General features: G+C 36.3%; 1 protein-coding gene across 1 annotated transcript in view; it reads right to left on the reverse strand.

The window, feature by feature from the left end:
* ADK (adenosine kinase) overlaps positions 1 to 16974 on the reverse strand; it is a 302259-nt gene that overhangs the window by 41847 nt on the left and 243438 nt on the right. Inside the window, 2 exon segments of the mRNA XM_067299898.1 lie at positions 1246 to 1360; positions 8041 to 8076. Of these exon segments, the coding sequence (XP_067155999.1) occupies positions 1246 to 1360; positions 8041 to 8076 (151 nt within the window).

Below are 16974 nucleotides of genomic sequence, written 5' to 3' on the forward strand. Positions count from 1 at the left end.
AAGGAATTAATGGATTTGTTAACAACTCCAGTTTGTAGAATAAAATAAGTACACAGTGAAAATTAAATAAGAGTACAGGAGGGTTACATATAAGATTTAGGTTTACTACCATTATTACTAGCTCATGTATAAAAACATTTTCATACTGCTATTTTTCAGCCAACTGTACAATACTCAAGTGGAGTGCCTCCATATGGGCCATTCACATAATGCAGTAACTTTCTGGAAGCAATCCTGTCATCGTTATTCAGTGAGATACACATACACAACTCTCAGTGATTGCTTTCTTTTCCTCTAAACCAGTTTGTAGCTAACAAAATATGGGAAGAAGCAAACTATTGGAGAAATCATTCAAACTGCTGCTAAGAATGATCTATAAAGCAGTGATATACCTACTTAGTGCCTAGCCCTGCAGCCACAGTCTGAAGCAAATTCTGATTTTGAGGCAAATATCATATGAGTAGGCACTGGTCCCTCAGGTGCAAAGCTTCCTCAACTTTACTTGATTTGCAAAGGAGGAATTCAACCTTGGGTAATAACTTACCTTGTGCAGGAATGAATGACTAAAATGGCTTGCCACAGCACATGTTTTTAATAGCTTTATTTAGTCTAGAAGCATAGGTGGACAAAATTAAAGAGACTGTCAAAAGGTAGGCAGTCATGTTTATAATGGTTAAATCTGTGTGTCATACATCATCAATTTAGACAGCACAAACTACTTGTATCCCTGCTAGAACACCTTTTTCCCACATATTCCTTTGGGAATAGAAGAGCAGACGGCTGAGAAAAGCTAGAAGTGAGATTTTCTGCTCAAAGCAAAAAAAGCCTGGAAATTCACTTAGTACTGGATTTCACTTCCTCCTTTTCACAAATGTTTAAATGTACTATACCGTTGCCCAGCTGTTCTCAGCAGGCATAGTGTGTTCTTGTTTGCAGCAAAGATGGCTACACAGATAAAATCTCAAGTCATAAAAATCTGAGTAAAACCAACTGGATCAATATTTTTGATCTATGTTATAAAAAAAGAACTTAAGATGTCTAGAACTAAATTCTCAGACATTCCTGTGAAATATTAACTTCTCAAATTCAGAATCTTAAAAGTTAAAAGCAGAACAGAGATGAAAAACACTGACTAACATCAGAAGGCAAATGCTCTGACTACCATTTAACAGTTATAATTTGTAAAACCACAACTTGTAATTAACTTATTTACTGTGAGTGACAACAGAGATTTGAAAAATATACCTGTAGCCATTATAGTGTCATCTTTCCCCTGGGTAAAGACTACAATTCTTTGCCTTTTAGAGTTCACCTTTGGCAGGGCTTGTGTCTTCCGGGCTATCTCTTTAATGTCGTCAGTCTATTAATAGAGAGAAAGAAAATCCTTGTAACCAGCATTCTGGAGCAGCGAAAGATTAGAAGTTTATTAGCAGATCAAAGATTTATCTTCTTATGGCTAGGTGTAAAACAGAATTTACTGTCAGTAGAGGAAGATGTCTTAAAGGTTTATGTAGCACTATGAGGCCACTGTTTTTAATCTTGAAAATGATTGTTCAGCTATTCTGATTGCTGCAAAACTGCAAGCCTTAACAAAGGAATTACAGAGCATTTCCTAATTAGCAATTAGTGGGTTTCTTTGCTGCTAACTGGATTCTAACCTTACCTATCATAAAATTAAAAATAAAATTAGTAAGATAGACTTTAGATAAACTCTGAGCCTGATTTTCATCCAAGTTAGGCGGGTTTCATAGCAGTATAACCCCTCTAATTTCAGCGGAATTAGAAATACTGTTTCTCTAACTTCCTTATAGCAGTGGATCTCAACAAGGAAGCTCACCGTATGCTGCTGAATGGCAGCACCTGAGAAGGAGGTGTGGCGCCCAAATGAAGATGCTCTTTGCTTGCCAGTTCTCTGCTTGCACAATGGAGATGAAGGGAAGGAAGGGGTGAAAGCTATATCTAGTGGGACCATTTTTCTGAAGTAAGGCTAAGCTGCAAAAATTTCAGGAATCTTTGTTTTAAAGGGACTTTTTCTGTACTCCATGGTGTATGTAGATAGGAACAGAGAAACTGGCATACTTAATCAAACCTCTCATTCATCCAGTGTCTTTGACAGCAGCCAGTGTGAGATATTTTGTTTAGATGCAAGAGACCCAATAACAGCACAATCCGTCATTAGAATATTATCCTTGCTATTCTCATATTTTAGTTGCCCTATGCTTTGAAACACAAGGACTGAATTTCTAAATTATTTAGTTTTTAATCTAATGTAATTACAGTTATTCTTGTTATCCCTATAAGCATCAAATCCTTTTACAATGCTATGTGGTAAGCTTTTGTTCTCAAATTTATCTCAACAGTGAGTTCCACAAATTAACTGTGTATATTTCTTTCATATTTTATACATTTTTTCTTTTTTTTTAACAGTAGAAAAAGTAAGAAAGACTATGATTTTTCTCTGTGCTACTTATTATGCCCCATTTTATTCACATCCTTGCTAAACTACATTATAATATTCTTTCCAGTTTGCTCCTACATACAAGCAACTGTAATGGAACACAGCAGATTGGGTGAGGGCCTATTACTGAATATATGAAAGCATAATAATGCTTTCTGCATTATTTAGTGTCCTGTTCATTATGAATCCCAACTCATTTTTAACACAATTACATAATGAATAGAGTTCATTTATAAAGCTGTTCAGAGTGGTTTCAAGTCATTTACCAGAGTTGCTACAATTAATTTATATTATTAATAAATTGATTTCTATCTTCCAAAATCAACATGTAGTGTTATTTTTAAGCTTAGGTACAGCATGTGCAATTCTGACTGGAGCTGCTGGTTTTAACATGAGATGGCTTATTTTTCATCAGCAACTCAGTTAAACACTTCAAGAACTCAAATCTGCATGCCATTCAGTCCTGGTTACTTGCTGCTTTTCAATAATCCTGTTCATCAAGTCACTGACAGCACTTCAAGCTTTATTATTGATAGAGAATATGCCTGGGCTATATATGTAACAATATGTATTTAAGTGAGAATTATCTAGCTCTTCTGCAACATCCTCAGCCTCTCTTTGATTTCTCTCCCAAATCTCTGGTAGTCCGATGAGCCCATTGATTGGTACACTTTTGTTCAAACACTGAAATAATTTCCCCTTATTTATTGGTCTCTTTAACTACCTCTTCTTCACATTCTCTCATATTTATTAATTTCCATATACAGTCACCACCCTCTCATTTGTGTTATTTCTACCCTTCTCATGCTCAGATTGTTAATACTGTAAGACTGTTGTCTTTTAAGAAGACAACTTCTTCCACCAGAGAAGAAAGGGGAGAACCTTGAACCTCTCTTAGGAGACTGTGAAGAGTTAAAAAAGGCCATCTTAGCCTGTCCTGAAAAGGTGAGGAGTCCCTTAAAGATGCCAGAGAAAAAAATTGAAATTGCTGTTCTTCTGTTTTGAAACATCTTTTTAAGAGGAGATCTGTGAATAGAGGGGATCAGCTCGTGGCACAAGCTGTTGAATAGGGGATAGATGGAGAATTACAGCCCTCCAACTGGGTAATATGTAGATTTCTGAAGGTTCACCTAAATTCTAAAGTATTTGAGGCTTTGATAATAAGAGAACCATGAAACAAAAATACAGTAAGCACCATGGAGATCAAGGAAAACAGGAGAGAGGCCTTTAGTTTTTGCTAAGTATGAAGTGGTTATTAGTAACTTTATTAAGCACATTTTCAGGTGAGCAAAGCAGGCAAGGACATCAAAGAGCTTGAAGATATTTGTGTAATGTATTTACATTAACTTTAGATTTAAAAAAGAAAAATGAGGAAGTTATAATGCAGGAAAATGATGTGATCAAGATGATTTCTTCAGTTTAACTGAGAACCAGGATGTACTTAAAAGAGAGAAAGAGGACCCTGAGGAAAAGGTTACTGAAGAATGACAGTAAAAGAAAGTAAAGTGCACATGTGTTTTCAGGAAGATTTAAATATACAATAAACGTGTAAGAGTAGTAGTAAGGCATTTAGGGGAAAGAAGGCATTTTTAAACCAAAGTGGAAATTTCAAAACAGAGATTTAAAGACTTGTGACTGATTGTGCAGACTTTAAAAGTAACTGAAGTAACTATCTATGAGAATTAACCTGACCATTTTAAATCAAAATCACTTTCTATACTAAAATTAGTGGAAAGCATACAGTAAAATAGAGCTTATATAGTGGAAGAGCTGCAACCTTAATGTTGAGGAGGCTTTAACTTTTCCACAATATATCTTTGCCTTACCATTATGCTATATTTTGAAGGTGCAACTATGGTATTTTGTAATATTTGAATATTTACAAGTTAGGACTGCAGCTGTACTGTGACTTTCATTTTATTGTCAGGCAAACCAAACATCATGAGATGTTGTCATCTCCTGTTTCTGTTCTCTATATACATATTTTCAAATAACTACAATGAGTATTGTTTGCTATATACTTTGTACTGAATCGTACTGGCATACTTAGTGAGACTTTCTTATACATCTCGTACCTACAAAAATGGCTGAATGGTAGGACTGGACTGGTTTGTGGTCCTAAATCTTCTATAACGTGTCTGAAATTCACAGGGTACTTGTACATATCTAATTATGCATTTGAATCTGATTTAAGTAGCTGAAATACAAATCTCACAGAAGCAGGATTTGCCTACTGATTCTGCACCTGAAAAGCCTCACACGTGGCATTTGTTCCAGCAAGTAAGGAGAACATATGCATGTAAGAAAAGTACAGCTGATATGGCAGGCTTAGATAGTAGCACATGAAAGAAAGATGCATACATTTAAAACTCTCACTGCTGGTCAGCCTAAGTCTCCTGATCTTCTGCGTCTCTGAATACATACACAATAGCTGGAACCATCATGGCCCTGATCTAAATAGGCATAAATGCACTGAAGCCAGTGGACCTGTGCACTTATTAACTGTAAGACCTAAATTCGGTCCAGGGTAGCTAAACTCTACGATTTGGTTTCCAAAAAAATACATAGAAGATCTCTACCTCTAAAAAAACCAATTATTTTGCATGATGGCTGCTACTAACCCCTCAAGGACTTATTATTTCATTCATTCCATTTCACTGTTTGGGTTTACAGACAGAATTGGACCTTTAAACTTTAAGGATTATGCTTTCTTAATTTCTACAGACATTTAACACAAAGTTACCAGCTTATAAAAGCAAAAACCCACAAACTTTCTCCGACAATCTTATTTGAAACATATTCCAAATGTCCAGTTAAAATTTACTGAAAACCATTCTATACTTTACAGAGGAACCAAGTCCATGAGCTACCTTGGGATAAAAACTGTGGTAATTATGTATTACTGGGGTGGCTGCAGTATACAATTAGGACGAGGCACAGTCTTCACAGAGAGAGGTCGTATTATTTATTTAATATTTTTTAAACGTCATAGAACACAAAATTCACAAACAAGAAAGCACTGATGCACTCCAGGAAGAGACTGCATCAGAAATAATGTTCTGCTTCTGATTATTACAGATAAGTGTTGGTCAGGAGATAAATGAAGGACATAATGGTCTTCAAATATCATGACTGTTTTATACAAAAATACCTCAGGTTTCAGCAAAGTACAATGGAAGACTAACTCTTGTTAAGGTAAAGCAGAAAACAGAATATAAAAATATCTCTGAATAAGGTTTCTCTTACCAGGAAAAAATAGATTTCCATCATGGAAGTAAGTATTTTCCCTTGACTATGACAATAAGAATTTGTATCTTCAGAAAGGGCACATTTTTCTGGAATTTGACATGACCGAATGTCTTTTTTTGAACATTTTTTCAGATATACTTAACCCAATCTATATTTAAAAGATGCATTTAGTCCATATAAACTGCTGAAATAATTTGGAGATGGAAACAGAGAAGATACAAAAAATGCTAGTCACAACAGATTTTCCATGTTAAAAGACATTTCTGACTTTCTAAAATTTTTATGTAAAAAAATCAAAATTCTTTCTAGGCTGAAATTCAAATGCAGGTTCCAGCAATTTCAAATCACATATATGAAAAAGACCCTCTTGCTTTTTGCCCTCTACTCTAGTCCTTTACTATACTCTTCTATGCTTTGCAACTTCCTATTCACAATAGAAATTGCAGAATCAATTTTACAAGATTTTGAAACTTGCTGGAAATTTTTCTTTTTTTTTAATTGAAAGGCTAATTGAAGTTATGCAAGTTTTTCTTAAGATACTTCATTAATAGTGAGATTTTTTTTTTTTTTCACCTTCACACAACAGTGGGAAAACAGGACTGTGGACACTTACCAAATTTTACACATCTCTGTCAGTAAACTTGACATGCGAGTTGTTGCCAAGCAAGGGGGTAATAAGAGATAAGATCATAATCATTGTGCACTTTACTGATATGCTGTAATCAAATGTGGCAGATTTAGGATGTTCAGAAAGAACTGTGCTAGAATCTCTAAGCAAGCACTAATGGAAAGGTTAATATGATGGTAGTTAGCAGACACCAGCAAAAGCACTTTGTCACTAGAACTGAATTTAAACCAGGCACATTCAAAGTGTTTAGCTCAAGGGGGCAATAAAAATATAGAATGGGTAGACTTAATACACTACTTCCTTTCTTTTTTATTGTCTAGCTACCAGAGGGTACCAATAATTTGTTATGCTTCATATTATATTTGGAGGCATCTGTGAAATTCATTCATTTGATAGAATAAACTGAAAGTGTATTTTTATGCTAACAATACAGATTATACAAATGAAAACTGACAGTGATAAAAAGTCTTGATTTCTACAAAGCAGCCACATGAATTTATGAAACATAAAATGAAATGGGACAGCCCACAGTTTTAATATCTCAAACATTGATGGCATTGATGTACCTGCTAGTGTATGGTTTTAAAGAAATCTAAATTGCAGAACAAAAGCTGTCAGTCTTTCCTTCTTTCTGTGTATGCAACCATCCACATACAGAAGTGGCATGTTCTTACAGAGATGTAGTTTGAATTGCGCGGCTTCTATCATTTATGCAAATGGATGTTGAGCAGTGAAACTCCTATCTATTCTTTTGCACTGCAAACAAATCAATTAAGGTGGGTCTAATTCCAGTGAGAAAGTATGTAAAAGGATTTATACACACATAGTTCTGCAATTCAGATTTCAGTAAGATCACTTACTATCTTTAAAATTGGTATAATTGTTGTCACATTAATTACAGTGTTTAAAAACTGTCCCTTCGAATTCAGTACTAGAGACCAATAGCTGACAGCTCTCCAGATTAAGTTATCTGAATTTAGCCAATGAGAGAAACTATAAAAAGGCTTAGGCATTCAAATAAATACATCAAGATGATGAAACCAAAAGCTCTGAAAAATCACTGTAAAATCAACAGTGTTTACTTTGAGAAAGTAGAGGATTATACATTTTTGAGAGCACAGATGGAAAACACCAACTTGAACATGTTTTAAAACAAAAATTCTGCACTACCCCTTCTAAAAGGAGCTGGTTGGAGAAGCACAGTTTCCATTAATCAGTATCTAACAATTTTATATACAACCCTTCTAAAATTCATTTGCATAATGATAATCTGCATATGGCAAGGTTTAAGTTATTTAAGCGGTGTTATATTTCACTATTTAGTCTTGCTTCACCACTGCTTTAGCAGCGAATCCTTATGGAGTGTAATGCAGCTAATGAGGTAGCTTTTTAACTGAACAAACTGACAGGTCCCATATCTGCAGAGGCAGCTTGAAACCGTGCCCAACCTCTCGGCTTCCCAAGAGGCTTTTCAAAATTCAATAAATAACATCTGTAGGCGATGTTGGGTGCAGACCTAGCAGAGTGCGTCATAACACTGAGCTGGCAGAACAAAGAAACCATGACGACTGCCAAGTTTCCATGGCAACCGCTGCGAGGCTTGGAGAGTATAATAGCACATCAATCATTGTCCAAAAGAACTTCATTATCAGCAAGAAAAAAAACCTTTAGGATCTGTTTAGTGTGCAATTGTGGGTTAACTCACCTCAAAGCCCTGCTCTCTAGCAAAAGTGGCAGCTTCCTGAAATAATAAAAAAAGAACAGTTAATTATAAAGTGCTAGATAATGAAGAAATAACACATTTTGAAACTCATTGAGCCTGTTTTCCTTTTACATGATTATCTCAATATGCCCATATACAGTTGTTCAATTTTGATAGCTGCACCAAAAGCTTCCCCCTCCTTCCCTCAAGCCCAGCAACAATACAATGTCAACACACTTCACAAGTTCAAACGCAGAGCACACAATATAGCTTTTTCAAGGAGAGGAAAGTTACTTCTGGATTTAGGACTTTAACTAGGAAACCACTATTTCAAATCTAGGCAAATATCCTTCAGACATGTTCTTAATTAAAAATGTATCATATCTCCATTTACATGTTATACTTCATGGGCTATAGGTTATTAAGCCATTTAAAAAACTCAGGTCATCTACTGTGCAGTAAAAAAATAGGACCACAAAATGTGTTCAGACCTTTGTGGTGGAATCAGATGAGCATTTAAAAATACTCTGATGTCTTAATCACTGCTTTGGGCAATTTAACTATGTTCTTTTCCTCAAAGAACAGAGGAAACATCAGAGTATCAGAATGTCCTTGTTTCTTATTTATATTAATTGGAGCAATTAAAATCTCTGTTTTGAAATAAAAGCAAGGAGACAATAGCAATGTTTTCCCCTTGTTCACTTTCTACCTTAACATTGCAAATATTTCAGACAACATCAAAGTCTTTACGTTGTAACTTGCATTCTTCCTAATTATCTTTGCCAAGTGATATTAATAGATGGATAAGACTTGAGCTAGAATAGTGAGTTAATCCAGCTAAATAAAAACAACTACCGTACCAAACCATTTAAGGGAGTGTGCCTAGATACACTGCCAGAATCCCTATGACAGCTTTTAAGCAGTACTGTAGAAAATACATACTTGTGGACCTATATGATCTGCCAATTTGGGGGCAATATAAGAATCTGAAGTGGGTGCAATTGATTATAACAACAGTAAGTTGAGGTTAATAAAATGTGATAAGCTGAAAAGCACAACTCCTCAGGCTGCTTCACTGCAGAAACATAAGGCTGACCGGGTTAGCCTTAGCTGATGTTGACAGAAAAACTGAATCATGGTCCTGACAATTGGGTGCGGGCAAGGTTAGCCACTTTGACAATTTACTTACAATTGAATTCCTTCTTGTACATCACACAGTCAATGACATTTGCTAGCCTGGCTGTCAAGATGGAGTGTAGGGTTCAAAGATATCATGCAGTGTTTTCCTAAACCAGCATGTGACTAACAAAGCCTATGCTTACATGAAAAAAAGGAATCTGCAAGCTCCCACTGTAAAGTGATGCACTTAAAATGAACTGCAACACAATCAAGAAAGCCTCAGATGGGACTAGGACACAGAAAAAACAAAACCAACAGAAATAAGGGAGCGATAAGCAGTGCAGAGAATAAGAAAACAGCTAAAACTTATGTACTGTAGCCAAATTACTTCTTTAAACATGGGTTTTTGGTCATGCAATTGAAATCGGAAGTTACACTGATCTGTCCTAAGGGGGTTTCTTTAATGCCCCAGTGCAACAGGACATTAACATCTGTGTTAAACTATTGTTTGGCTGGGAAACTGGACACCAGTACATTCTTACATCTGTGAAATAAAAACTATTCCAGTTAAGTAGTATTTCCTTATGTGGGAGACTTTGAGAAAATTCATCTTAATTTTTTGTATTGGGGCACCCATGCATAGCACATGTGGTTTAAAAGACCTGGCTCTTTAACAAGAAAGTATAAATGATTGCACATTTGTTAAAAAGTATCTCATTTTGGAATTTTCCTGTTAGCCTGGTCTACTGCCCAGCCACATGAATAATGGTAGCTAGCATACAATCATAGATTTTCCTGCAGTTGATCTCTAATCTAAGGGTGTCTGAATGCGCCAAAGAACAAAAGCAATCTGAAATGTCTTCTATCAACCAAGCCTCAAAACAACTCCTGAGTAGTCTCTGTCAGTAAGGGCTGCACCTACAGCTCCCTAAGAATGAGCATCTCTCAGAATAACACCCTTTTAAGAATTAAGACCTTTGTTGTAAAAAGGATAATAAAGCTCAAAGCACATGTTGGGAGACTAGAGTCTGGTGTTTGCAAAATGGTGAGAAATGTTAGGCAGGTCTTGAATACCAGGGACAGTTCAAAGTAAATTAACCAGATAAAAGCGATGAGAACCTTTTAGTATCTATTCACAATAACAGTGAGAACAGGAAACAAGCAGACCCCATCTGTGCAGCCCTAGGGCACCTCATACTGAGCCTCACATATCTAATAAAGTAGTCAGGTTAAAATCTAAGTGGCTGTAACATGTGGACACTGCTAGGGTTACAACGGCCAGCCAGGGCATTCCCTAATGCAGGTGATAATCAGTATGATAATCACTATATTTACAGGCTTTCCATTTTATATCTGACATCAGAAATCACGAAGAAGGAGGGATTAAGGAAATAAACAACCTACACAGAGGCTTTACCGCTCCCCGGAGAATGCAGCATTTTCATTCATGCATGACATGCGACAACAGCAAAGCGAAACAGCGACGGAACAGAATTTTCTTAGGAGGCTTCATTTCACATCAGGAGTTCTTTCAGTTTTGATAAACTTTAGACATTATTCAGTCATTACTGCAGCTCAGGATTTTCAGAGCTATTTTCCATTATTGTCTACAACATAACATCTCATTTCATAAAACCCTCCCCCTCCCCTTTTTGCTCTTTTATACTAAGTATATTTATAAACCTCACGCTCCTTTTTTTATACCATCTTTTTACTACCCACGACAGCAGATTTATTGCTGTACCACTTAAACTAGAAATGGGATTTGCTAATAATTATGAACCATTATTTGGCTCATGTAGTTTGGAAAAAAATATTCCTTAGAAGTATGGTCACACTGAAGGAAACTCTGTGTACAGTTATTTAATGGGAGTAACACAATGTCACCAAAGTCAACACACACCCTCTCTTTGCACAATGCTGAGCAATTTACACAGGAAAGCGAGATAAACTAAAGAGATAACAATAAAAAAGACAACTTCCGTTAATACTAGTTTTGCTGTTATGATAAAACTCTCTTGCTAGCTGAAAACTCTTTACATTCTTGCATGTATTTTACTGCTGTTGGAGTCTTGGCATTTATTAATTGGAACTGCCTATAATCTAGACTGAGCCTAATTGTAACAGGACTTGTTAAAATTCTGAGCCCTTTCATCACTAGCAATACAAACTATTTGTTTATAAGTAAACAGAAACATACCCTCCAAACACAGAATTCATTAGCATCTACATTACTATGAGTATTCGTTAACCCCCTGTGTTAGAACAATTTTATGATTATAGACTTAAGATGGCTCAACTTCTGTAATTGTATGTTCAGTTTGCCATAACACTCAGTAGGAAAACTGTATGTTAAATATACTCGGCACATCCATGTTTTTTATTGGTACCAAGGTTATATGATGCCTTGCTCAAATTATACCCAAAATGATAACAACATGCATGTTGGGTTAAATTTAATTCATGTAGGCCAACATAAAACTCATGCAGTTCCATTCAACAGCATTTAAAGCCACGTATGGCTGACAAAGACTGTTTCAAAAGCACCACCAGCAGTATTATCTACAATATGCATTTTAACCTTTATACAGAGAAGAAGAGCACTGTAAACTAAATTTGCATTTCATTGCTGAAATCAACATTATCTCATAAAGAAATGATAAAACAGCAGGACAACAACGATACCCTTGCACATGAATGCATTTCCCGTAATTACACACAAAAGCAAATGCAGGGACACCAAAGCTATTTTTTTCCCCAAATCATTCTAGAGAGAGGCAGCATCTTGTAAAATTACCTATACCTCACTCACATTTGATAATACTTCTTTGTGCAGGTCTCTCCGAATCTCTCTTTAATTTACCTTGACAAAAAAAAAAAAAAAAAAAGAAAAGAAGGGAGTAGAGGATTACTGACAATTTTTAAGGGAGTTCCCATTGCAGTAACTGTAAGCTTCTGTACCAACTAGGTAAGTCCAGGACAGTCAATCCAAAATAAGCCCTGCTCACATTTTCAGGAATATCATCCCCTTCCTTTACATAACAAATCTGTGAGTCAGTGGATTCACTCTGTCCCATATATCAATATAATTTTAAGGCTGCCCACACATACAGCACGTATACCGCACTAAATCAGAGTGCATAATGACAAAAAGAAAGAAACACACAAACCTGAGTGAACTCACTCATCACTGAAAGGCAGCGAGAGACTATTAGGATCATCCACACAGTGTTTGCACTTGATGGAACCATTCCTACTCATCCCATGTTTGAATATATCTTGACTAGTACCTCCACCACTGCACTTCACAGTGCTTTTCTAACTGCTAAAATTTTCTAAAACTCTATCTTAAACATTTCCTTTCTCAGTTTCAGGCTCTTGCCCTTGTACCACTAGCTTCAGAGAAGTATGAATTATTAGTTTTCTTCCATTTACCTTGTTTCCCTGCACATATTACAGGCTATGATTATCTCCCTCAGATAATTCTGTTTCTTCAACATGATCACTTAGTACTATCACTCCTGCTGATTAGTTCATCTCTAATCCCAGTATAACTTTTTGTTCTTTGTATCCTCTTTTGCTTTTCTACAGCTCACCTTGTTTTCTGCAACAAAGTATTAGTTGCATAAATCTTCTCTAACATTAAAACCCATTTATCTAAATGAAATGGATGACAACAAAGTAAAATAAGTAAATGTGGATACAGGGAAGACTTTTTCATTAAGTGATGAACACTGATATCTACAACTTCATTCTATAGAAGACTGACTCAATCTAAGCTGTATTATTTGACAAACTCCTTACTTTGAGACAGGTGCTAAAGAACTGTATTTCTGAAATAGATGTTTTTTATTCATGATTTGTAAGAGGATAGTTTATTTGTAAAACTTTTTAAAATAAAAAATAAATGAAAACAAAAATAAGTTAAAAATCATGTATTATTTGTCATACTGCACTAGAGAGAGATGAAGTTCTTCTGTTTCATTATAATTTACTTACAAACACTTTACTTCAGCTTTCCTTAGATAGGCACGTTTGTCCTTCCTATCTCCCTGTCTGCTCTGTCATCATTCCTTGTCCCTAACGAAGAGCCTTCTCATAAAATTCTCTGTATTCAGAGCTATACCCTAAGAACCTCTGACTTCAGCAGTATCTGTTAATGCCCAGTACTTCTGAATACAGGCCCATAAAAATCTTGCTCTTTTTTTGTTTAGAAGGTAACTTGTTTAGCAGCCATATAGTTGTGAAGGATACTACTATCAAAATCACCAAGTACATCCTTTTTGGTATCTTGTTCGTAAAACACTCATCACAGTGTAGGAGCTAAATTTGTTTTTAAGGAGGGGAGTAGTGAGCTGTGCCACCTTTTCTACTATTTTGACTCCAGGCCAGTTTACAATAAATATGAGCCTGGAAATGGCATCTGTCTTGAGGCACAGACAGGACAATGGATTTTTGGTTGCTGTCTTTGGATTATAATAAAGGCATCACACATACAACCATTAACTTCATGACACACTTCTTGGTGGGTATTCTTATATCAAATCCAGGTATTTTATACAGCCCATAAATGTGCAGTAATATGACCTATCTTTACAGCACTCTTCCCTGTGTATGCTATACAAAGCCAAACTAAATTATACCTTATTTATTGCCTATCCCCATTTTAAGTGAGGAAATAGTAATAACAGATCCACACTTCTTAATATGATGAATTAACAGCATGCAAGAACCATAACTGCTTTTATGCTCTGCAAACAGGGATGATGTCAAAGTGGTAATGATAATTATGACCTACCTAAGGAATCAGAGGTAGATATTGTGAAGACTGTCTGATGATCAATTGAAAACATGATTTCAACAAATGGCCACTTATATCCCGCTATTTAAAAATGAACGGATGGAGAGTGTACAAGACATAGTTCCAGCTGGATCTCTAAACTTTAGTGCCAACAGTATGTTTGTTGTGGTTAGTGGTAAGATACATATATTGCCCTTCAATTCACTGCTAAATAGTTACCAATAGTTACAACACAGTAGATTGGCCTACTCAACCCTTTATTTCATTGTAGTCTAATTTAGACACACATTACTTTAAGTTCAGCTATTATTACATTTCATTGTGTAAAAGCAGTACAAGCTCATATGCCTTTAATAAAAAATGGCTGTTTTTACAGGTATTCAGGGCTCAGAAGGAGAAGAATGTGACTTTATCCTCTTTTTTTTTCAGAGACAGTTGCTTTAAAATGTGCCATATGAGAGTTTGAGAAACAGAAGTCAAAAGAAGCACCCAGCATATTTTCTGAAGCAAACGTGTATCTGGTGAAATTCTGCTGCAGCTGATAGTTTGAGCTATACTTGGGATGTTTTACAGGGATATAATGCTTCAAAATTGTTTTCCTTTGACAAACACAGAAGACTAATCCATGACTTTGGCGAGGAGTGTACACCTGTTTGCATTTCAGACAAGATCAATCCAAGCTGGTCCCAGAAGGGGCAGCCCCTGTAGACAGCCTGAGAATCGACACTGAGAATCGGCAATGTCTGAGCAAGTTACTGCTGGAGAAAGCACAGCTGGCAACAACTGGATAGGCAGATTGTCATAAAGGAACACTGAGGTGGTTTTTGCCCCTTTACTTCTCCCATGAGCAGTGCCAGACCCCAAAGTTGCTATTGTTCACAAGTGATAGCATGAATTGGTGTTATATCCTAAAATATTATTTCAGCTTCCTCCAGTAGTACTAAAAATACTGGTAAGTGTATCTACACTACCTTCACCCAGTAGGTAAAAATACGAAATAATAATAGTCAGTTCAAGTGAATACTCAGAGCAAGTGGAAATACCATATGGGATTAAAGTTGTAATGTTCACAGAGCGTTCCGGCATTCTACCAGAGGGTTTTATCTGAAAAAGCCTAGTGTGACAAGAAAAAAAAAAAAAAAGGATTCCCTATCCTGTTTAGGTCCATGCTGGAGCATCCATATTATCTACAATTAATTAACATTTGAGTTATTTATTTTCGTATTCAGGCTATTGCTAGAACTGTAGTTGCTGCTAGAATCTTCTACAGAAAAAAATCACCCTGAGTCAGAGCTTAATGCCATTACAAGGTCTGCAACAGCTGCAGCAGTGATATGCCTCTGAGCCATTCTGAAATTTTATGATGGATAAAGAGCTATTACTTATATCTCTGCCTTACATCCTAACCGAAAGAACTGAACTACCTATGACTCTGTATGTGTCTCTTTCCTCACATATTAATGGTATCAAACTAGTGAACTATACTTCCCTACACCATTTGTCTATACAAATGTGTTTATCTCTGTCTCAAAAATAGAAGCATCATGATCAGAAAAGAGGGAGAAGAAAAAAAGTCTCCTTTATTAATCATCACTGAATCAGGAGAACATAACAAAAATGAAAACAAAGACATTAAAATTAATTCGATAGCTAGAAGGTAAGAGTTTCATATGCATATAAAAATGAAAGATGGGCGGGGTCTTTTGAAGTCTTTAATAGTGCCCTCGGATGCTCTTAGTCTGTAACCTGAAGCCTCCTGTACTGACTTTCTAGCTGAAGGATGCCAAACAGAAATAAAAGATTGCATCATTTTCAACAAGGCCTTCTATGATTGCAGCCACTCAGACTGGCCTGAAATCACTGACAAGATATGCTCATCTAGCAATTTCAGGTGAAGAGAATAATCAGGTGCTGTGCTAAAAGTGCTGGAATACAGCAGGACTCATCTATCGCCCCTAAAAGGTTAACACATTTTTAGCAGTAAAATGGAATTGTTTTATATACTTTGTTTTGCGTGATGTCATGTGCAGTCTGAGCAGTTAGGCCACTGTGATCCTGACCAAAGAACATGATCTCCTTTTGCCATGTTGGAAAAGTTGCCAATTCCTTGCACCAATTTTCTTTTTTAATCTACAGAAGTTCTAATTTACCTGCTTCCGACCATTCAGTGCTTGGGATAGGGCCCTTTCCAGTATGTTTTTCCCATTTTTAAAAGAAGCCAACTTGAAGCTGAGAGGGGCTTAGACAGAATAGAGTCTCACAGAAAAATGAGATATGAAAATCGAGTCATCACAAATTCCCATATATTTTAAAGAGGTATTAGAGAAACACAGAGCTGTTGAGGTTGGAAGGTTGGGTTTTGAATATCTCCAAGGACTCCACAACCTCTGTGCAACCTGTTCCTGTATTTGACCACCCTCACAGTAAAAAAGTTTTTTCTTATGTGTAAGTGGAATTTCCTGTATTTCAATTTGTGCCTGTTGCCTCTTGTCCTTTCACTGGACACAGGCTCTCTCAGCCGGTTTACTGGCCTGTTGGCGAGCCTGCTGGCGAAGATGCTTTTGTCCCACTCGGTCAGGTGGATCCTGCTTCTTCCCAGCAGTCCTTGATCCTCAGAGAGAGTCCCATTGTCATAAAAGCCAAATCTCTTCTCCTGACAGCAGCTATGCAACCAGGTGTTGATCTGCAGGATCTGCCCACTCCTCTTCCTATTGTTATCTGTTTTAGGAGGGAAGAACTAACAGATGGCACATTGGCGAGCCTAAGATTTAGAAACCATGTCTCCAAGAGCAGAATTTAGGACTATAAACAGGCCTTTCTTTTTTTTTTTGGCTATAATTTCTCATTGACAAAACTGATTTTTTCAAATACTTGACCTAAGACTATTCTGAAATGCTAGAATACTAATAATACTAGGGGGGGAAAAAGGTACAAAAATGCAGTACATTAAGAAATTAGTCACTAGGACATGAATTCAACAAAACAAAGTTTTGCTCAAACGAACCTAAGGGTGATAT

The sequence above is a fragment of the Apteryx mantelli genome, chromosome 7, assembly GCF_036417845.1.
Source record: "Apteryx mantelli isolate bAptMan1 chromosome 7, bAptMan1.hap1, whole genome shotgun sequence".
Classification (NCBI taxonomy): domain Eukaryota; kingdom Metazoa; phylum Chordata; class Aves; order Apterygiformes; family Apterygidae; genus Apteryx; species Apteryx mantelli.